The sequence below is a fragment of the Phyllobates terribilis genome, unplaced genomic scaffold (genome assembly GCF_046119375.1).
Source record: "Phyllobates terribilis strain yellow unplaced genomic scaffold, ASM4611937v1 Scaffold_4__5_contigs__length_816908805, whole genome shotgun sequence".
Classification (NCBI taxonomy): domain Eukaryota; kingdom Metazoa; phylum Chordata; class Amphibia; order Anura; family Dendrobatidae; genus Phyllobates; species Phyllobates terribilis.
The window spans coordinates 401,597,177-401,621,095 of record NW_027362764.1 but is presented as its reverse complement, the minus strand read 5'-3'; the positions used below and the strand labels follow the sequence as shown (position 1 = coordinate 401,621,095).

At 45.7% G+C, this 23,919-nt stretch overlaps 1 protein-coding gene across 8 annotated transcripts in view; it reads right to left on the bottom strand.

Annotated features, from left to right (window-relative positions):
• Positions 1-23,919, bottom strand: part of LOC141265436 (NFX1-type zinc finger-containing protein 1-like) — a 249,779-nt gene that overhangs the window by 75,703 nt on the left and 150,157 nt on the right. For all 8 annotated transcript variants that reach the window (XM_073678517.1, XM_073678513.1, XM_073678515.1 and 5 more), the window contains one exon: positions 6,169-6,377. In XM_073678517.1, coding sequence (XP_073534618.1) covers positions 6,169-6,377 — 209 coding nt within the window. The remainder of the gene's footprint in view (positions 1-6,168; positions 6,378-23,919) is intronic.

The following is a 23,919-nucleotide window of genomic DNA, read 5'->3' as shown; positions in this document are numbered from 1 at the left end:
TTTGCTTTACATTTATATATAATGATTGTAGGGTATGAGATATATTTTTGTCTTTTGTAGGTTTTGCTTCTTTTTGCTAGTGTGAACATGCCCCTATTTCTTGCATGTCTGCCATCTTAGACCTCAGTTCACATTGCTTGGTTTTTTGTCTTGTTTGCATTCTGTGCAATTTAAGGGTGTGGCATACCCTTTGTTGAGCTGATTAGTATATATGTAGCTTACCACGGGCCTAGGTGGTCTGGAGTTGGGACCCGGTCCTATTTGTCTACCCTTTTATATGCATTACTTCAACTTTGATATACAGTAAGGTTTTTATTATAGGCAGTATAGGTACCGTCCCAATTTAGGGTCACCTTGCCGCTGGTGGGACGGCTTGTATACTTTTTTTGATCAAAAATAGTTCACTAAGTACCCTATATTTATTATGCAACTTTGCTTTACATTTATATATAATGATGGTAGGGTATGAGATATATTTTTGTCTTTTGTAGGTTTTGCTTCTTTTTGCTAGTGTGAACATGCCCCTATTTCTTGCATGTCTGCCATCTTAGACCTCAGTTCACATTGCTTGGTTTTTTGTCTTGTTTGCATTCTGTGCAATTTAAGGGTGTGGCATACCCTTTGTTGAGCTGATTAGTATATATGTAGCTTACCACGGGCCTAGGTGGTCTGGAGTTGGGACCCGGTCCTATTTGTCTACCCTTTTATATGCATTACTTCAACTTTGATATACAGTAAGGTTTTTAATATAGGCAGTATAGGTACCGTCCCAATTTAGGGTCACCTTGCCGCTGGTGGGACGGCTTGTATACTTTTTTTGATCAAAAATAGTTCACTAAGTACCCTATATTTATTATGCAACTTTGCTTTACATTTATATATAATGATGGTAGGGTATGAGATATATTTTTGTCTTTTGTAGGTTTTGCTTCTTTTTGCTAGTGTGAACATGCCCCTATTTCTTGCATGTCTGCCATCTTAGACCTCAGTTCACATTGCTTGGTTTTTTGTCTTGTTTGCATTCTGTGCAATTTAAGGGTGTGGCATACCCTTTGTTGAGCTGATTAGTATATATGTAGCTTACCACGGGCCTAGGTGGTCTGGAGTTGGGACCCGGTCCTATTTGTCTACCCTTTTATATGCATTACTTCAACTTTGATATACAGTAAGGTTTTTAATATAGGCAGTATAGGTACCGTCCCAATTTAGGGTCACCTTGCCGCTGGTGGGACAGCTTGTATACTTTTTTTGATCAAAAATAGTTCACTAAGTACCCTATATTTATTATGCAACTTTGCTTTACATTTATATATAATGATGGTAGGGTATGAGATATATTTTTGTCTTTTGTAGGTTTTGCTTCTTTTTGCTAGTGTGAACATGCCCCTATTTCTTGCATGTCTGCCATCTTAGACCTCAGTTCACATTGCTTGGTTTTTTGTCTTGTTTGCATTCTGTGCAATTTAAGGGTGTGGCATACCCTTTGTTGAGCTGATTAGTATATATGTAGCTTACCACGGGCCTAGGTGGTCTGGAGTTGGGACCCGGTCCTATTTGTCTACCCTTTTATATGCATTACTTCAACTTTGATATACAGTAAGGTTTTTAATATAGGCAGTATAGGTACCGTCCCAATTTAGGGTCACCTTGCCGCTGGTGGGACGGCTTGTATACTTTTTTTGATCAAAAATAGTTCACTAAGTACCCTATATTTATTATGCAACTTTGCTTTACATTTATATATAATGATGGTAGGGTATGAGATATATTTTTGTCTTTTGTAGGTTTTGCTTCTTTTTGCTAGTGTGAACATGCCCCTATTTCTTGCATGTCTGCCATCTTAGACCTCAGTTCACATTGCTTGTTTTTTTGTCTTGTTTGCATTCTGTGCAATTTAAGGGTGTGGCATACCCTTTGTTGAGCTGATTAGTATATATGTAGCTTACCACGGGCCTAGGTGGTCTGGAGTTGGGACCCGGTCCTATTTGTCTACCCTTTTATATGCATTACTTCAACTTTGATATACAGTAAGGTTTTTAATATAGGCAGTATAGGTACCGTCCCAATTTAGGGTCACCTTGCCGCTGGTGGGACGGCTTGTATACTTTTTTTGATCAAAAATAGTTCACTAAGTACCCTATATTTATTATGCAACTTTGCTTTACATTTATATATAATGATGGTAGGGTATGAGATATATTTTTGTCTTTTGTAGGTTTTGCTTCTTTTTGCTAGTGTGAACATGCCCCTATTTCTTGCATGTCTGCCATCTTAGACCTCAGTTCACATTGCTTGGTTATACAGTTATAGGGTATGCAGTGAGTCCAACGGCTGACCAATTTTAGGAAAAACCCCACTAAGAATTTAAAGACACACGGAGCAGGGCCACAGTAACAAAGTACGACATGTTCCCATTAGAAAGGAGAGGGTCTGCTATACAGTTATATGGTATGCAGTGAGTCCAACGGCTGACCAATTTTACGAAAAACCCCACTAAGAATTTAAAGACACACGGAGCAGGGCCACAGTAACAAGGTACGACATGTTCCCATTAGAAAGCAGAGGGTCTGCTATACAGTTATAGGGTATGCAGTGAGTCCAATGGCTGACCAATTTTAGGAAAAACCCCACTAAGAATTTAAAGACCCACAGAGCAGGGCCACAGTAACAAATATGACATGTTCCCATTAGAAAGGAGAGGGTCTGCTATACAGTTATAGGGTATACAGTGAGTCCAACAGCTGACCAATTTTAGGAAAAACTCCACTAAGAATTTAAAGACACACAGAGCAGGGCAACAGTAATGACAAATTCCCATTAGAAAGGAGAGAGTCTTCCATAGTGTTGGCCTATGCAGTGAATGCAAGGGCTGCCAAAAATTTGGAGGCACTTCAATGCCCCTTGGAAGAGACGTGGAGGAGGGCCTCATAAAAAAATGTTCCCATTAGAAAGAAGCGGGCCTCCTATACTTGTAATGCCCATGCACTAAGTGTATGGGCTGACAAACATTTACCCCTGGGCGGTATACATGAACATACAGTTTAAAAAAAAATTTCACGGGCATCATAAACACCCTTGAAATAAATTATGTGGGTGTTGCATCACGGACCACGGTCACCCTGGTGATATGGTGGTGGAGGATGAGGAGAAGGAGGAGGACAAGAGCAAATAAACAAAATCAGGAAGCGTATAACCATGTGTGGGTGTGAAGAGGTGCATGGGAATACACCTCGCAAGAAAAGACTTTGAGTTTATGTTACGCTGCTATCATTCGGTGGTGTTGAGAAGTCTGGCCCAATCCAGCCCTTGTTCATTTTTATAAGAATCAGCCTGTTAGCATTTTCAGCTGACATTCGGATGCGCTTATCAGTTATAATTCCACCAGCAGCACTAAAAACCCGCTCTGATAAAACGCTAGCGGCAGGGCAGCCCAGGACCTGTTGTTTCCATCAATCTAAGATTTTTTGAAGCTTTAATTGCAGGGCAATGTGGAAAAAAACTTTGTTAAAATAAATCCAAACAGAAAACCAACGGCTAGCAATTCCATCTTATCAGCCAAATCCTGCCATCCCCGCATATAATAAGAAATATTCCGTATGGCAAATGGATCAGAATGAAACGCAATTGTACAGACACCAATACATTTCGTATGAAAGCATGTGAGGGATTAACCAAAAGGGGATATTCAGAATGGTCCCTAAAATAAGACAGTAAAGCTGTATTAAACACAGATTGAAAAAACATATTTCTCAACAAATACAAAAATAGTAAAAATACCGCTGATGCTGGAGTCGCGTTCTGAACTACATATAGTCCCCAATATAACAAGGTTACATCGATAATTAAGAAGTATGTACCGATTCTATATCAAGATCAAAAATGAAAAGATATACTTGCTGAGGATATACTGTACGTTTTGTGGCCAGAAAAGCACCTACAGTGGGCACCATACTCTCACCCAGCCTGTTGTCTAGTGAGTCATATAATACACAACAAAATTGGCTTAGTACAAAGGGCTTCTTCAAATGTGGGGCCAACCGCTGCAAAGCTTGCGCACATGCGGTCAAAAGTGACAGATTCACATCCGTTAGCAATAATAGGGAACATAAAATCCATGACTTTCTTAACTGTAATTCCTCATGGGTAATATACCTGATAAAATGCACTCTGTGCAGTGTTCAATACATAGGCTGCACCATAGGTGCATTAAAAATCCATATAAGAAGGCATTCATCTGACGCTGTCAACTTAGAAGCTCTAAATATATCTACAGTATCTAAGCAGTGTCTGGATCTTGACACTGGAAACACAAACATCTCAGGGGTCAAAGACAGAATTTGATACTGCAATATTAGTCACACGGTTTTGAACTTTTTCATATGTTTCAAATGTATATATACAGTACAGACCAAAAGTTTGGACACACCTTCTCATTTAAAGATTTTTCTGTATTTTCATGATTATGAAAATTGTACATTCACACTGAAGGCATCAAAACTATGAATTAACACATGTGGAATTATATACTTAACAAAAAAGTGTGAAACAACTGAAGATATGTCTTATATTCTAGGTTCTTCAAAGTAGCCACCTTTTGCTTTGATGACTGCTTTGCACACTCTTGGCATTCTCTTGATGAGCTTCAAGAGGTAGTCACCGGAAATGGTCTTCCAACAATCTTGAAGGAGTTCCCAGAGATGCCCTTTTGCCTTCACTCTGCGGTCCAGCTTACCCCAAACCATCTCGATTGGGTTCAGGTCTGGTGACTGTGGAGGCCAGGTCATCTGGCGTAGCACCCCATCACTCTCCTTCTTGGTCAAATAGCCCTTACACAGACTGGAGGTGTGTTTGGGGTCATTGTCCTGTTGAAAAATAAATGATGGTCCAACTAAACGCAAACCGGATGGAATAGCATGCAGCTGCAAGATGCTGTGGTAGCCATGCTGGTTCAGTATGCCTTCAATTTTGAATAAATCCCCAACAGTGTCACCAGCAAAGAACCCCCAAACCATCACACCTCCTCCTCCATGCTTCACGGTGGGAACCAGGCATGTAGAGTCCATCCGTTCACCTTTTCTGCGTCGCACAAAGACACGGTGGTTGGAACCAAAGATCTCAAATTTGGACTCATCAGATCAAAGCACAGATTTCCACTGGTCTAATGTCCATTCCTTGTGTTCTTTAGCCCAAACAAGTCTCTTCTGCTTGTTGCCTGTCCTTAGCAGTGGTTTCCTAGCAGTTATTTTACCATGAAGGCCTGCTGCACAAAGTCTCCTCTTAACAGTTGTTGAAGAGATGTGTCTGCTGCTAGAACTCTGTGTGGCATTGACCTGGTCTCTAATCTGAGCTGCTATTAACCTGCGATTTCTGAGGCTGGTGACTCGGATAAACTTATCCTCAGAAGCAGATGTGACTCTTGGTCTTCCTTTCCTGGGGCGGTCCTCATGTGCTCCAGTTTCTTTGTAGTGCTTGATGGTTTTTGCAACTGCACTTGGGGACACTTTCAAAGTTTGTCCAATTTTTCGTACAGACTGACCTTCATTTCTTAAAGTAATGATGGCCACTCGTTTTTCTTTACTTAGCTGCTTTTTTCTTGCCATAATACAAATTCTAACAGTCTATTCAGTAGGACTATCAGCTGTGTATCCACCAGAGTTCCGCACAACACAACCCCATTTATAAGGCAAGAAATCCCACTTATTAAACCTGACAGGGCACACCTGTGAAGTGAAAACCATTTCCGGTGACTACCTCTTGAAGCTCATCAAGAGAATGCCAAGAGTGTTCAAAGCAGTCATCAAAGCAAAAGGTGGCTACTTTGAAGAACCTAGAATATATGACATATTTTCAGTTGTTTCACACTTTTTTGTTAAGTATATAATTCCACATGTGTTAATTCATAGTTTTGATGCCTTCAGTGTGAATGCACAATTTTCATAGTCATGAAAATACAGAAAAATCTTTAAATGAGAAGGTGTGTCCAAACTATTGGTCTGTACTGTACGTATATATATATATATATATATATATATATATATATATATATATATATATACAGTATATACACACACACATATTCAATAGATAACAGAAAACAATAAAATATAGTTAATCCTTTGAAATTCATGTGTATGCTCAATGCTGACTGTGCTGAACTGCTGAACTTACCTCCTGGTGCTCAGTGGCATGATCAGCTGTTGTAGGTTTAGAAATCAGGTCTTTATTTTTACTTGCTCTTATTTGTGCTAACTCATCACTTATATTGTCACCATCAAGTTGACGCTCAAGTAATGCAATTTCAGCTTCTTTTATAACCTCAATGTTCTCTTCTTTATTTTCAGGGCTCTCATTGTTGTTTGTAGAATCTACCAATTTTTCTTAAAAAAAAAATACATGACTTTATTTTTGCAATTTTGAACACTCATAGAATTTTCTAAAAATGAAGGATGCAGCAGCTCAATAATATTTGATGGTTACATAATGAGTTCTCCATGGAGACATAATGTCGTGTGTATAAGCAACATGATGCCTTTTCTGTGTATTACACCATGTCCAACCCCTTGCAACCTCCCCATCTCCCCAAATAGCTATTACAATAATGTCCTTCTTTATGTGAGGCTGACATGGCGCAAGAGCTTGAAGGGGTTTTCCCACAAACAAAAGTTCATTTTAAAAATAGAAAAGGCTGGAGCAATGGCTTAGGCCAATAGGGCAGAAGCCGGCATGACGGGGGTGCGGCATAGGTGGAGACAGGATAGAGAAGGTGGGGGCTAGTGGGGCAGCTTATAAGGCCACCAGGGGAGTGGCCTGGTCTTTCTCTCCATTTTCAGGACACGACACAAGTCCCGCCCACCCTCCCTAGTGATCGGTAGACCTCACAGGTCACAGTGGCAATCGCCTATGATGGGCAGCTCAACCGGAGTACGAAAAATGTTTTGCTTTGTATTACCTATTTGTGTACACTATGTCTTAAAAAAAAAACTGTGTCAAGCCTGCAATCTCTATGATAAGCATCCTTCTAGTCCCAGGGGAAGGGCAGTCCATCAGCCATGGTTCCCTGGAGGTTTCCCCCACATGGGGTTTTTCCTCTCCTGAGTGCTGTAGGATGACTTCTTGTGAGTCGGAGGTTTGCCCGGGCTGCCCCTAGTGGGCAGGCGTGCGTAGGGTCCTTGAACATGGTTATAAATTGGTATGGGAGTGTCCACAGGACATGATCCTTCGGTTATATGTGTGGTATTGGGGTCTGGTGAATTGCGGGATTTACGACAAAGGAATGTCGAGTCCCAGGTGTGGCGGTTTCAAACCGTTTTGAACCCCCCGGGGGGTTTGTGGTGGTCCTGAGCTGGTAGTACATGGCTGGGAGCAAGTGGAGTTGTGTCATTGGGATCACCAGACCCTTCTTAGATTCAAGGACCTTACCACGTCTTTATGTATATATAAATATATACAACACATTTATTATTGTGTTAATAAAGGCCACTGCAGCCAATTACATCCAAGCCATGGTATCTGTTGTTTTTGGGGGGAGGAGGGTTAGAAGTAAGATGGGTGGGGGGCCAATCCACCTGGAATTGACGATACCAACGTCATGTCTGTGTCTGACCGTAAACAGAACAAACCACAGCTCCAGGGCAAGGGAGAAACCAAAAGACAATACAGACACTACAGCACAGGGATCACAGAGGATTCATTTTGTGAGGTAAAATATTTCACTGCCTGTTTTTAAACAATATTTTACCTCACAAAATGAATCCTCTGCGATCCTGTGCTGTAATGTCTGTATTGTCTTTTGCTTTCTCCCCTGCCCAGGAGTTGTGGTATGTTCTGTACGCGATCAGACACAGCTAATTTTTAAGATGAACTTTTGTTCATGGGAAAACCCCTTTAAGATATATGATTCTATTTCGCTAATGTTACAGGTTATGTTATCACATTGCAATTAGGTTTTAGTCCACACCAAAAATCTGTAAGATCTGCTTGTACACCAGAAAAAGAGATCTACAGTGTCTTGAAAAAGTATTCATACCTTGTGAACTTTTTCACATAGTTTCACGTTGCACCAACAAACTTAAATGCATTTTATTGATATTTTATATGATATACCAACACAAAGTAGCAAATATTTGTGAAGTGTAAAGGAAATGATACCTGGTTTTCTAAATATTTTGAAAATACAAATCTGAAAAATGTAACATGCATTTGTATTCAGCTCCCTGATACCCCTAACTTAAATCCTGAGTGACTAACTGCCTCCAGAAGTGACATAATTAGTAAATTGAGTCCACCTGTGTGTAATTTATTTTCAGTATAACTACAGGTGTTCTATAAAGGCCTCAGAGGTTTATTTTAGAACAATAGCACCTTAGTGACCACCAAAACGTCTTTTTCCTGACCTGCGATATAAGAGACTAGTGATCCCCGACAGGTGACAATCCTGTAGCTGTCAGCTGTACACTATAGCTGACAACTTGCTGCATCAGTCATGATCAGTGTTGGCACAAACTATGGCCGTTTAACCCCTTAGATGATGCTGTCAATAGTGACTACAGCATCTAGATGGTTATCAGAGTATGGGGGCTCCCTCTTTAACCCCATTGGCACCCTGAGATCTTGATTGTGTGGTCCTGATGTTTGCTATAGCAGTTCATGGCAAAATAACGGCTTTAGAGTCTGTCAGCTATAGTGACCTATTCAGAAGTGAGAAACATTTAGGTGGTAAAAATTATTTTTTTCATTCCTATCATGCCACATTGAATTAATCCCTGAAATGCACCTGAAGGATTAATAAACTACCTGAAAGCAATTTTGAATATGTTGAGGGGGGTTATTTTTAAAATGGAATCACTTTTGGGTGGTTTCCAATATATAGGTCTCCTAGTGTCACTTCAAAACTGAGCAAGTCCCTATAAAAATAAGTTTTGTAAATTTCCTTGAAAAAATGAAAAATTACTGCTACATTTTTAAACTTCTAAAATGCTAACAAAATAAAATAACGTTTAACAAATGGTGCTGAATTGTAAGGCAGACTTCAGGAAAATGTTATTTATTCATGTTTTTGTGTGGTATGACTATGTGGATTAAAGATATCATTCAAAGTTTGAAAATTGCAATTTTTTTTACATTTTTGGCAAACTTCTTATATTTTTATAAATAAATGCAAAACATATCACCCTAAATTTAGCAATATTATAAAGTATAATGTGTCACGAAAAAACAATGTCAAAATGAATGGGATATGTTGAAGCATTCCTGAGTTATTACTACGTAAAATGACACATGTCATATTTAAAAATATTGATCTGGTCACTAAGGGGTTAATGATCAAACAGCATCATGAAAACAAAGGAACACAACAGACAGGTCAGAGATAGAGTTTTAAAGAAGAGTATGGCAGGGTTAGGTTATCAAAAAATAGAACAAGCTCTGAACATTTCACCGAGCACTGTCCAATCCATCATCCAAAATTGGAAGGAGTATGCCACAACTGCAAACCTACCAAGACATGGCCGTTCACCTAAACTGACATCTCAAGCAAGGACAGCACTAATCAGAGAAGCAGCCAAGAGGCCCATGATCACTTTGGATGAGCTGCAGAGATCCACAGCTCAGGTGGGAGAATCTGTCCACAAGACAACTGTGGCGCCCCTGAGGGTTCGACCGCCACAGGGATGCTGCACCTCTTCAATGGGGTGTGGTGTTCCTCCTTCGAGGTAAGAACGGTGCAATGGTCAGGACCCCACCTCCACATCCAACACCACACTTCTCCCACCAGAGGGGGCTAGTAGGCACTAGTGTGCTGCCCCTACTGGAAAATGGGAGACTGGGGAACCAAGAGATAGGGGGAACCATTTAGTGGGTGAGGGTGGAGGATGCACATTTAGTTACACTTAATATTTCATATTTAATAAACAGCCATCTTGGGCACAGGGTCTTTGATTGTGATCTCCATCCCTGAACGTGGCTTCTGGGTGAACCTGCAGCGGATGGAGACACGGCCCTCATACTCCGGCCTTGAGTCGAGGGGCAGGTTGGAGTTAACAAATGTCTCAATCCGATCAAGGACCATACACAAGAAGGCCTGGAGCTTAGGAGTGTAGCTCCACCGCAAAAGGATCCCAGGGGGATGCAGACGGAGCGATATACGCCACCTGTCCACGATATTCTGGCCTAGTCAGAGGGATTCCGGCTGCAAGAGTGGTACCGGCCCCCGACACCTGACTTTGCTACTCTATGTCCTAGTCAGGGAAGCCCGGCAGGCCCAGAGGATCCCACCGGGTAACGGAAAGAGCGGAGCTGCCACCCGTACCCATTTTCTGAGCGTAGTCCAGAGGGAGACCCGGCCTATCTACACACACAGACAGGAAAGGACTCGGTCTGAAGTCTAGGAACACTCTGGTGCGGGGTCCTGATTAAGCACTTGAATAACTCGGAGGTTGTCGGACCCCTGTCTCTGGTGACCGCAGAACTCCGCGAGGAGCAGGGAGAAGCCTTTCAGCTGCACTCTCCATCGTGAGTAAAAAAACCCTGGAAGTCAAAAGTCAACCCCTATGGCCTCCGGACTCTTTATTTCTGCACTGCACCGCACTGCGCAGCACCAGACCTCTTATACTACCACTCCCTCCATCCTCGTCTCTGCCCTGAGGCCCTGCTCCGCCTGTGGGGAGTAGTGTCAACTATGGCAGCCACAACATCACGCCTCAGAGGACTGCAGCAGTGCTGGTGGCCTTCACCAGGTACCACAGGTGGTGTAGTCGATAGCAACCACTCAACCCTGAAAGCCCATTACACCCCTTTTTAAAGTGTGACGGCCCTGGGCACGGAACGGGTCCAGGCCACGGCTGCAACCCACCAAACATCTGACCCGGCTCCGAGTACCCCCATCTCCCAGGGTAGGGATGACAGCGTCACACAACTTGGCGTAGTCGGCAGGATCGCGTGCCCACAGCAACGGACGGAAATTGCCCATTGCTACCGGGTACTGTGTGCCTTACACCTTAGACTGTCGTTTCCACTTAAAATGGCGCCCGCCCAAGAAGAATGGACGCCATAGTACACCAAAAAGACAGTCTCCTAGCACCTCCTATCGTGGGCCAGGCTCCACTATGGCGCCAAAAGAGCAGACCGCCCCTTCCATCAGAGACTATCCACAGGGTAATGCCCGTCAAAATGGATGGGATGTACGAAGGCGTGCCTGTCAGCCTTCCACCCTGGAGCCGTCACAAAAAGAGGAGGGCATGGAAAACAACAAGGTGCGGCCATAGGAGTTGGAGACTTGCAATCGTCAGGAGCGGACATGGACGCTGCTGGAGCGAGTCAAGCAGAGCCTTCCGAACCCGGCCCAGGTTCTACTCCCGTCGGTGAATGGAGTGGCATAACGCTAACATCGGGAGATATGGAATTTCTCCGCCAGGAAACCCCGGACCTAGCTCGGAGAGTGGCTGAGGCTCAGCAAGCGGCATCCGCTGCGTGGCGGGAAGAAATGCTGCTGCGCATCCGGACCCGTCGTCAAGGAGCACTAACTCAGGAGGAGGCAGCAACTGAGGAAGCGTGTAGCCCAGGAGCGGGTGAGTGTGATACCCCTGCCCCGGCTGCTGAGCCCACCGTGCCCCTCTTGGATCTCATGACTGAGTACCTACTGCCCGGAGCGGTCACCTGGGAGCAGGTCTTTGCCCCGGAGCTTGAAGCCTCTGCTATCGGCGGAGACCTGCACTGCCTCCCAACTCCCAACTTGGAAGAACCTGAGTCTGCTGGGGTATCCACCGACCCCAACCCGGACTGGTCCGCACTTCTGGAGGACCTGCAGCAGCCCCTGCTGTCACCACTGCCCGCACCTACAGTCACCTGGCCGGCGGCTGAAGAGTGGGCCTGGGATAACCAGGGGGGGACCTGATGGGCTTCCCCCGGGAGACCCGGGCTGAAGCGCGTAGGAGGAGCGAGCTGTGCAGTCAGCAGATCCTCCAGCTCGGTCGGGAGCAACGCCAGAGGGAAGTTCGCTGCGAGCGCCTCGAGGTGCGCGCCAAGGCTGCAAAATCCCGGGCCTGCCAGGAGGAGGCAACCCGTCCAAGCCCCCGTGTTGAGGGGCAAGTTGTCTGCTTCCACCATGACGCGGGGTGGGGCTTCATCTGGAGTTCCCAGCATGAGCGCGACGTCTTCATCAGCCGGCGGGACGTCGAGCCGCGGCTGAAAAAGGGACACCCCGGCCAGAACCTCTTTCCTGGTGACATAGTCACATACACCTGCAACCATGTGGTGCGGGGGTGGTACGCCCTGGATGTCCACAAGGTGTCCGGGAGTGATGCCCCCTCGCGCTCGGCCATGGAGGACCGGTCAGCCTCCGTCGGGAGGAATGAGCCTTTTCCCCAGTGGGGACCCGTGGATTGAGCAGCCCCGGCGGCTGTAACCTGTTTAAAGTTATGTTTATGTTGATGTTTTGCCATGTTTTTCCTCCCGTTTATCTAGAGACATTTGTCCCTGCGGACTTGCAGAAGGCAGACTCTTTAACTGTAAATAGTTTGCATCTCTTTAGGTGCTCCTTATTGGTTTTATGTAAAGCCGCGGATATTTCTACCTCAGACCTCAGAAGAAAAACCTGTCTGGAGTGGCTCTCCTGGAGGTCCAACTCGGGATCTTCATGCCCTGCAGCCACACCAGGGCCTACGTTGGGGGTTTGGGACAGGTCCCTTGCGCTTCTGAACTGACTCTTCGTCCTTGCACTTTAACACGTCTGCCTATGCATAATGTCTCCTGATAATTTTATACTTTTATACTTTTATAATACTTGCTGTTTGTAACATTAAAGAAAAAGTGCCTCCCATATTGGGAAGATTGTTTACTGTTAACAAAAATATAAAAAGACTGTACCAGGCTTTGCTCTCTTCGCAGCCCGCGGACGTGCTGTGTTTCACCAGGGGGGAATGTGGGGCCCTGAGGGTTCGACCGCCACAGGGATGCTGCACCTCTTCAATGGGGTGTGGTGTTCCTCCTTCGAGGTAAGAACGGTGCAATGGTCAGGACCCCACCTCCAAATCCAACACCACACTTCTCCCACCAGAGGGGGCTAGTAGGCACTAGTGTGCTGCTCCTACTGGAAAATGGGAGACTGGGGAACCAAGAGATAGGGGGGAACCATTTAGTGGGTGAGGGTGAAGGATGCACATTTAGTTACACTTAATATTTCATATTTAATAAACAGCCTTCTTGGGCACAGGGTCTTTGATTGTGATCTCCATCCCTGAACGTGGCTTCTGGGTGAACCTGCAGCGGATGGAGACACGGCCCTCATACTCTGGCCATGAGTCGAGGGGCAGGTTGGAGTTAACAAATGTCTCAACCCGGTGAAGGACCATACCCAAGAAGGCCTGGAGCTTAGGAGTGTAGCTCCATCGCAAAAGGATCCCAGGGGGATGCAGACGGAACGGTATACGCCACCTGTCCTCGCTATTCTGGCCTAGTTAGAGGGATTCCGGCTGCAAGAGGGGTACCGGCCCCCGACACCTGACTTTGCTACTCTATGTCCTAGTCAGGGAAGCCCGGCAGGCCCAGAGTATCCCACCGGGTAACGGAAAGAGCGGAGCTGCCACCCGTACCCATTTTCTGAGTGTAGTCCAGAGGGAGACCCGGCCTATCTACACACACAGACAGGAAAGGACTCGGTCTGAAGTCTAGGAACACTCTGGTGCGGGGTCCCGATTAAGCACTTGAATAACTCGGAGGTTGTCGGACCCCCGTCTCTGGTTACCGCAGAACTCCGCGAGGAGCAGGGAGAAGCCTTTCAGCTGCACTCTCCATCGTGAGTAAAAAAACCTGGAAGTCAACCCCATATGGCCTCCGGACTCTTTATTTCTGCACTGCACCGCACCGCGCAGCGCCAGACCTCCTATACTACCACTCCCTCCATCCTCGTCTCTGCCCTGAGGCCCTGCTCCGCCTGTGGGGAGTAATGTTGTTAAAGATAAGATTCTAAAATCTACTAAAAAACATTATATGAAACTCTGATGTATACTAAATATATATACTTATATTCTGTTATATGTTATGAATCTTGTTTTGCATATATCTGTTATATTGGATATAATTTAGTCATATATACCCTCACTTTAATATATTATGAAAACCTTGATATATATACAGTACAGACCAAAAGTTTGGACACACCTTCTCATTTAAAGATTTTTCTGTATTTTCATGACTTTGAAAATTGTACATTCACACTGAAGGCATTTCCAGTGACTCCCTCTTGAAGCTCATCAAGAGAATGCCAAGAGTGTGCAAAGCAGTCATCAAAGCAAAAGGTGGCTTCTTTGAAGAACCTAGAATATAAGACATATTTTCAGTGGTTTCACACTTTTTTGTTAAGTATATAATTCCACATGTGTTAATTCATAGTTTTGATGCCTTCAGTGTGAATGTACAATTTTCATAGTCATGAAAATACAGAAAAATCTTTAAATGAGAAGGTGTGTCCAAACTTTTGGTCTGTATTGTATATATCAGATATCTGTACTCGTGTGTCACTATATAAATATCCTGAAAGGACAAGTTAGTCTCTGATACTACATGGGAATCGGGACAGGATTTCTGCCAGCAACTTAAAACATGGGCCCAGGAGAAATTAAGCGACCAGTCGACCAATTTAACAGTTATTGCACAGGAGGAGAAAGAACCAGTGGAAAGGTATGCAGCCAGAATGACTCAAATGTTCCAAGACATGGGCTTCAGTGAACAGATTAAAGTTCAGGAGGGTATTTTAGTTTCTTCCTTTGTTCGTGGTCTTAGAGATGACCTTAAGAAACTGATCACTACGGCTAGGCCAGAAATCGAGACTCTAGATATGAAAACGGCAGTGCTTATAGCTAAAGGATTCCAAAAGATTACTCCAAAGCAGAAGAAAGCAGTCACTGCCATGTTAACGACAGATGAAGAAGATTATCCCATGATGCCCTAAGAGAAGGTAATCTTATCGCCTATGGTCATAACATACCCAGCCAGATGTATGACTCCTTTGAGAAGATAAAAGAAGCCATCGTATGCGCCCCCGCCTTGGGCATACCTGTTTATACCAAGCCCTTCTACCTGTTTGTACACGAAGTCAAGGGACATGCCTCTGCAGTTCTCGCCTAGAAACATGGAGGCAGCATGAGACCCGTTGCCTACTACTCAGCAAGGCTTGATCCTGTTGCCAGAGCAGCCCCTCATGTCTCAGAGCTGTTCAGGCTGCACACTTGCTTCTTGACAAGACGGCTGATGTGATCCTCGGACATGAAACCCGCGTTATGACTCCTCATGACCTCAAGGCTATCCTTGCTCAGCCAAGATTCCTATCTGCGCAAAGACATGTCCGTCTTGAGTGTTCCCTTTTGCTTCCTGAGAACATCACTCTCCACAGATGTACAGTACTTAACCCTGCCACTCTGCTGCCTCTTTCCAGGGGGGATGATGTGGACAATTCTTCTCCTGTTAATCTCAGGCCACATGATTTTGACCCAGACGGCCCGAACATAGAAGATCTTCTTGAGCATGATTGCATTGAACAGATGATGTCAGAAGTACAACATAATTTGAAGATCCAAGAAGAGCCCCTCCCCAATCCAGACCTCCAGATGTGGACGGATGGCTCTAGGTTTGCTGATAAAGCAGGAAGATTCCACACGGGCTATGCAGTAGTCACAATGGACCAGCCTGTCTCAGCAGGCCCATTGCCCCCGTCCATGTCAGCTCAGGAGGCGGAGCTAGTTGCACTCATAGAGGCTTGCAAGGCAGGGGAGGGCAAGAAGATTAATATCTATAAGGATTCGAACTATGCTTTTGGTGTGGCACATGATTTCTGTTATCTGTGGAAGAACAGAGGATTTCTTACAGCCACCGGGGCACCCATCAAACACACAGGTCTCGTAAAAGACCTTTTGGAGGCATTGAAGTTGCCAGAAGAAGTAGCTGTATTCAAAGTCCGAGCACACAGACGCTTGGATACAGAAGAAGCCCTGGGTAATCATTATGCAGATGAAGCAGCCAAGGATGCGGCCCTTCAGTGGTGCCCAGGGAAAGAGACAGCAGAAGTGGCACGGCAGGAACAACAAATCCCAGCCCAAACAATGGTTATGACAAGAAGTCAGAGACAAATACAAGATCAGAATGAGAATGAACATATAACACCACCATGGACCTTACTATACAAACATCAGGCAGAAGCTGGAGCAGAAGAAAAAGAAGAGTGGAAGAAGTCGGGAGCCAAGCAGGACAAGTATGGCCTATGGATGTTAGGTCCAAGAGTATGCCTTCCACGAACACTATATCCAGCGGCAATCTCATGGGCCCATGGAGCCACACACTTGGGAAAAGATCAGATGTTCCAAAAGATAAACAAATTATACTTGGCACCTGGAATATCAACACCCATTCTGCGATACACAAAGGCCTGCTTGATCTGTGCAACTTGCAATCCAGGAAAAACAGAGAAGACTCCACCAAAACATCTGGCAAAACCACTATACCCATTTCAGAGAATCCAAGTTGACCATATTCAGATGCCCAAAGTAGGGAAATATGAATATGTTCTGGTAATAGTGGATATGTTTTCAGGCTGGCCTGAGGCCTACCCAGTCACTAACATGACAGCCCGCACCACAGCTAAGAAACTGATGACAGAGGTTGTGTGTAGGCATTCATTCACGGCCCAACTCTACAGGGATCTGTGCAGTATGGTAGGAACTAGCTTAGGTCTTCATACGCCTTACAATCCCAAAAGTAGTGGGAAGGTTGAGAGACTGAATGGTACTTTAAAGTCCAAAATTGTTGAAGATTAATCAGGAGACACAAATTCCCTGGCCAGACGGTCTTCCCATTGCCCTGTACTCAATCAGAAACAACCCGACAGGCCAACACAAACTGACTCCCTATGAGATTTTGTTTGGTATTTACTCCAAGAGATGGTTGCAGGTAGTGATACTATTGTTAACTATGTAATACAATTGTCCAAAGAACTTGCAATAACACACGCTGCAGTCTTGTCTTCCACCCCAGATCCTGACAGTGACGAGCATACTCACTCAATCAAACCTGGAGACTGGGTGGTCGTTAAGAAGCACGTCCAGAAGTCCTTCCAGATACGAGGGCCCATTCCAAGTGATCTCGGTGACACCTACATCAGTCAAAGTCGAAGGGAAGGCCACTTGGATCCACGCTTCACATTGCAAGAAGACCCCAGCACCAGCACAGCCATCAGACTGTATATCCTTTTCTGCATTGTTTTTGTGAGCGCTCAGAATCCCGAGTCTCAGGTAGCAATTACTCAGAGAAGAAGGGGGCGTATGTAAGATGTTCGGGGACTCTTGTTGTACCTATATTCCAGATAATGTTGGCCCTACAGGCAAAGTAACAATTGCTCTAAAGAAACTTACTAGTTTATCAGAAGAATTTAAAGAAAATTCAGGGATCAAGGATCCATGGGACCAGTATTTCTCATGGATGAGTGGCTGGCAGAAATGGTTAGTTCAGGTGGGGATGGCAATTCTTGTAATAATGATTATACTAGCGATGATGGCATGTTGTGCTGTTCCTTGTATACGGAAATTAATATAAAAACTGTGGATCCTATAATAGTAATGACTGATGAGGAAATTAATAACTGGATAGAAGAATCTTTGACAACAATCCAGATTAAACAGTCAGTCTTAAGTAATAAGTCTAAAGGCCCCGTCGCGCAGTAGCGATTTCGCTGGCGATCTCGTTATGTGTGAAGGGGCCTTAACACTTGATTGTGGCAGCTGTATAGTTCCCTTGTTTGTGGTGGTGTGTGTGTGTTGGTGTCCATCTGGCAGTGTAGTGGACAGGCTTGTCTGGGGAATCCGGCTTCGGCTGGCTCCTCCCACTAGGGGCGGAGAAGTACATGGGCGGGTCTGTGTGTTTGCACTTCGGCTGGAGCGTTCACCCACTGCCAAAGGAGAAGGGAGCTGTGAAAGCAGTATTCATTTAGTTATATCTAGAATTTATATTATTAAATATAACCTCTAGATTTTTTTGTGTGAAATTTTTGCTATGTAATTCTACAAGTACTAAGCAGAGAGGGGGTCTAATGAAGGGTTTCAAAAATGTTTTTAGGGGGGACTGTTAAAGATAAGATTCTAAAATCTACTAAAAAACATTATATGAAACTCTGATGTATACTAAATATATATATTTATATTCTGTTATATGTTATGAATCTTGTTTTGCATATATCTGTTATATTGGATATAATTTAGTCATATATACCCTCACTTTAATATATTATGAAAACCTTGATATATATATATATATATCAGATATCTGTACTCGTGTGTCACTATATAAATATCCTGAAAGGACAAGTTGGAATTGGTTATAAAAGTGAACTTTCAAATTGTTTACAAGAAGGAGACGAGACAAAGGATTCAACATGACACCTCCCAAGAGAATATCCTGACGAATGAGGAGAATATCTGGGGAGGAAACATTTAACCCCATAGGGCAACATAATGAGACTTATCTATACCATGGGCCAGAGACCACTGTGATTGCTCAATTGCCTCAGGGCGACACCCTATTGGGACCTTCCTTTATACTGAATAGATATATATGTTATGCTGGAATAATAAACACATCTTTCCTGCGCCATTTCTCTTCAAGAGAAGTTCAATATCTGACTCTGTCTGTCCGATATCAAAGCTTCACGTATACACTTGAATAAGTTAATTTGGCAAGGGATAAGCAAAGGGTTGGGGTCCTTTGAACCTCACTTCCAAAGTGTCAACTATGGCTGCCACAACATCACGCCTCAGAGGACTGCAGCAGCGCTGGTGGCCTTCACCAGGTACCACAGGTGGCGTAGTCGATAGCAACCACTTAACCCTGAAAGCCCATTACACCCCTTGTGATGGCCCTGGGCACGGAATGGGTCCAGGCCACGGCTGCAACCCACCAAACATCTGACCCGGCTCAGAGTACCCTCATCTCCCAGGGTAGGGCTGAGAGCGTCACACACAACTATTAGACATATGTAGAGAAATAGACAAGAGAGACTAAGTAACTGTAAGTGAATAACACCCTCTGCTACAACAAACTTAAAGTGAAAGTAAAACAAAGAATTGTGTTTGCAGGAACCAAATGGTGTTAGGAGATTTGAAGGGGGAGCGAGTTTGTGTGCTGGACCTGATCAGGTGACCCAGAGGATTTCCTGGATATAAAAGCCCTGTGTGCCAGAACTCAGGGGGCTTTTGGCGCCAAGAGAGCACAAGGTGCACATGTGCACTGGAGAAGACGCTAAAGCCAGAGTGACAGGCAGCAGCAGGAAGCGTGTGCCAGCAGGGTGCTGGTTGCTTGCAGACAAGGTACAAACGATGCTTGGTGAGACTCAGAGTTCAGACTGCGCTGGTCACAATCAGGACCTGCGCCCTTCACCGGTCAAGCCTCAGAGACCAGACGTCACCTATCAGGAGGCAAGACCCATTCCTTTCCACCCCATGCCCAAGAGACTTTCGCCGATGGTCAAACCGTGAAAACCTGTGAGGAGACTGAACAGGAGAGGCACGCCTGCGATTGCGGGGAGACAAAGAAAGTGAGCAGGGCCGTCACTTCCAGCTATAACCTACGATACCGGGATCGGCTGGGATTAGTACAACAAGTTGGGAGGAGGACTGGTTGGTGTGTGGGAGGCTCAACGCGTTTTCATAGACTACGTCAGAAAGAGACTTGCAGCATAGCGGGAATACCCCGTGACCCCAGCTAGGGCCAGAGCTGCAGATGAGACGGGGCCTTGCTGATGCTAAAGCAGCCCAGAAAGCATTATTTGACTTTGGCGTGGCCTGGAAAGCCACAAGGGTGCCTTAGAGACTGTTCCCGCAAATTACGCCATTTGCCCCTTCCCGTTTAGACCAAGATTGGACTGTAGACCCTGAACTGATCTCGAGGACATATCCCTTGTCATGTACTAACCAATATATATCTATGAATATAATTGCTTGTAAATGATACTGTGAATATTGTTCTTGTGAGATTTATCTGTGATAATAATCCTTCCCGCATTTAACCCTGTTAAATGAATAAAGTAGATTGTTGATCCCACCATTTGTGACTTTTTGGACTAAATGCAAAACACTATGTGTGGTGGAAAACAACCACTGCACTTCACCCTAAAAACACCATCTCCCCGTTAAACATGGAGGTGGCAGCATCATGCTGTGGAGATGCTTTTCTTCAGCAGAGACAGGGAAGCTGGTCAGTGTTGATGGGAAGATGGATGGAGCTAAATGCAGGGCAATCCTGGAGGAAATCATGTTAGAGGCCGAAAGGGACTCGAGACTGGGGTGTACGTTCAACTTAAAACAGATCAATAACTCTAAATATACTGCCAGAGCTACAATGGAATGGGTTAGATCAATCTCACTGAGCTGGAGCTAATTTGCAAAGAAGAATGGGCATCAGCCTCTAGATGTGATGTACAATACAAAGTTATATTGTGGTACTGTGTTAGCCAGAAAAATCGAATTGTAAATACTTTTATGTCCAAAAATGACAAAAGTATTCTTGAAGTGATACTTTTATTGGCTAACCAGGAATACATTCCTTCAACAAGGATACCATCCACTGGTAATAGATGAAAAGATCCACAGAGTCACAAGAATTCCAAGAAGTAGCCTCCTGAATTACAGACAAAGGAAGGGCAACAACAGGGTACCTCTTGTGGTCACATACAACCCCACACGAACATCTTGAGGAAAATTGGTGCTGATTTCCAACCCATATTCCACAGAGACCACAAACTGAAAGAAATATTCCCAGAACTATCACTTTTGTCCTACAAACAGCCCCCTAACTTAAGGAATCTCCTTGTCAGAAGTGTCCTCTCATCACCATCAGTGACGGGCACATTCCAATGTAAAAACAAAAAATGCAAAACTTGGATGAACATATTACCATCAAATACAGTACCAAACACAAATCAGGATTACAAAATCATGGATGTCTTTTCATGTACATCCTTCAATGTGGTATACATGATACAATGTACAAGGTGCCCAAACGGAGTTTATATTGGAGAAACTATGCAAAGGCTGCAAACGAGAATGAATGTACACAGACACAAAATTAAGAATGAACTGGACACGCCTGTGGGAAAACATTTCTCTGGTCAGGGACACTGTATGAAAGATCTAAAAGTTTTAGTGCTAAAAGGTCACTTCAAAGATGACCGGGAGAGAAGAATATGGGAATTCAAACTGATAAACAAGTTCAATTCACTGACAAGAGGACTCAATCTAACACCAGGTGTAATGCACACGCCCGGGCTGAGCGGCGTGTGCGTGTGATTGTAGTGATTCCACTGGACCGTGCCGGAGAGTGAATGCCTGGAGGGGCGTAACTAGGTATTCACCCGATCCGACCAGGGTCGCACGACGGCATACGACGCCAGTGCACCAAGGAGGAACCGAGCAGAGGGACCAGGTGCTACTCCAGGACAGACCCCGGACACGGCTGTTGACCCACACAGGGGAATACAGGAACAGACTGGTTAGGCTGGCGCACAGACTGGTGGGTATAGGCAGGCACGACTGGTATGCAGGCAGGCGGGTATGCAGGCAGGGGGGTACAGGCAAGCACAGCTAGAGTGCAGACAGGGAGGCACTAGCAGGTAGGAACACAGGCGGGATAGGACCCAGTACACACTGGGACTCAGGAACAATACAGGCAGAGGGGTACAGGCAAGCACAGCTAGAGTGCAGACAGGGAGGCACTAGCAGGTAGGGACACTGGCGGGATAGGACCCAGTACACACTGGGACTCAGGAACAGAACCACAGATGTGGCGGACAAACACAGCAGAGTGAGGCCGCCCAGAGAGGTGAGCGAGAACAGGGCAGGACAAAACCGCCTGGAGCGGTGAGCATGAGTAGAGCAGGACAATGCCGCCAGGAGCGGTGAGCAAAGGGTCAGAGCTGAGCGAGACTGCCGGAGCAGTGAGCAAGAGTAAAGCAGGACGAGGCCGCCTGGAGCGGTGAGCAAGAGTGGAGCAAGACTGCCGGAGCAGTGAGCAAAAGGATAAGAGCGGAGCGAGACTGCCGGAGCAGTGAGCAAAAGGGTCAGAGCGGAGCAAGGCTGCCGGAGCAGCGAGCAAAGGAGTCAGAGCAGGCTAGAACTGCCGGAGCGGTGAGCAAAGGAGTCAGAGCAGGCAAGAACTGCCGGAGCGGTGAGCAAAGGAGTCAGAGCAGGCTAGAACAGCCGGAGCGGTGAGCAAAGGAGTCAGAGCAGGCTAGAACCGCCGGAGCGGTGAGCAAAGGAGTCAGAGCAGGCTAGAACCACCGGAGCAGTGGGCAAAGGAGTCAGAGCAGGCTAGAACCGCCGGAGCGGTGAGCAAGGCAGAGCAGGGGGGACAGGGCTCTGTTCACACGGAACAGACAGGAGGAGAAAGGCAGAGCCAGATACCCACAGGGTACTTGCAGTGAAGTAGCGAGTGGACCACAAACTCACAAACGGGAGTACAGAGACAACAAGCAGGAGTTAGGTACGAGTTCAGACTCTGCAGAAAAAGGAAGGGAACGGACATCGGACATAGAGGCAAAACAGGTAAAGGATAGGAGAGAGTTCAGACTGGAACTGAGTGTACGGAGGAGACCGACACTGCAGAGGGATACAGGAGCGGGTCTGGGAATACGGCCCCCAGAGAGGCGGGACGAACAGGCAAGGAGCGTGTTCAGACAGGACAGACAAGATACAGGAGCGGGTCTAGGTAATCGGCCCCTAGAAGGCGGGAGGAACTGGCTAGGAGCGTGTTCAGACAGGACAGACAAGATACAGGAGCGGGTCTAGGTAATCGGCCCCTAGAAGGCGGGAGGAACAGGCTAGGAGCGTGTTCAGACAGGCCTGGAAATACAGCCTCCAGGAAAGGCAGACAAGAGAACACAGAACGGGACCTGGCACCTTCAGAGTGCAAGCACACACTGAATGAAACACTATGCTCAGGCAGGGATAGATGGGAGCAGCTGAGCTATATACCAGGTGACAGACAGCAATAGGCTGAGGACGCACAAGGGGTGTGACCCACAGCAGGTACAAAAAGCAGGAAGTGATCGGGCGCCGCCCTTAAGCAGCAGAAACAGACACAAACAGACAGCATGGAGGTAAGCCAGAGAGACATTCTGGACTGGAGATCAAGTGCGCGCTCTTGCACTGTGGGAGATGGACCACCATGCAAGGACGCCGCCAGGTATGTTACAGTACCCCCCCCTTACGCCCCCTCTTCTTCAGGCCTGCCAGAATCTTCTGCAGGGAATTCGAGGACCAGTCGTTCACTTCAAGGAGATCACTTCCACTGTCCACAGGAAAAACTGATCTCATCTGGTTAGCTAGGATGCTACCTCCTATCCAGCCATCCTCAGCAACAGACGAAACGGGTGGAGTACCAGGAACAGCACACAAGGAAGTCTCTCTCCACATATTTTCAGGTGGCACCCCAGAGGGTACAGGAGACAACTGGAAGTCCTTCACCGGGTTGGAGGGGGACAGAGACTTGGGGGTAATCTCTGCTTCGAGGTACATCTTGTCAAGCTCACAGGAAGAAATAGACGGGTTATCAGGTACATAATGAGGAAAAGTCACTGTCTCTTTGTTATCTGGTGGTACCCCGGAGAATTCAGGAAACAACTGGAGGTCCTCCGCCAGGTCAGAAGAGTGCAGAGGCTCAGAGAAAACATCTGCTTCAGAGTACACTAGGTCGGACTCACTGGAGGAAGCAGGCGAGGTATCGGGTACCGAGTATAGGAAAGTCTCTGTCCATTCACCACCAGGTGGCACCCCAAAGAGTTCTGGAGACAACTGGAGGTCCTCCGCCTGGTCAGAGGAGTGTAGAGACTCATGGGTAACCTCTGCTTCAGAGTACACTAGGTCGAACTCACTGAACGAAGCAAGCGAG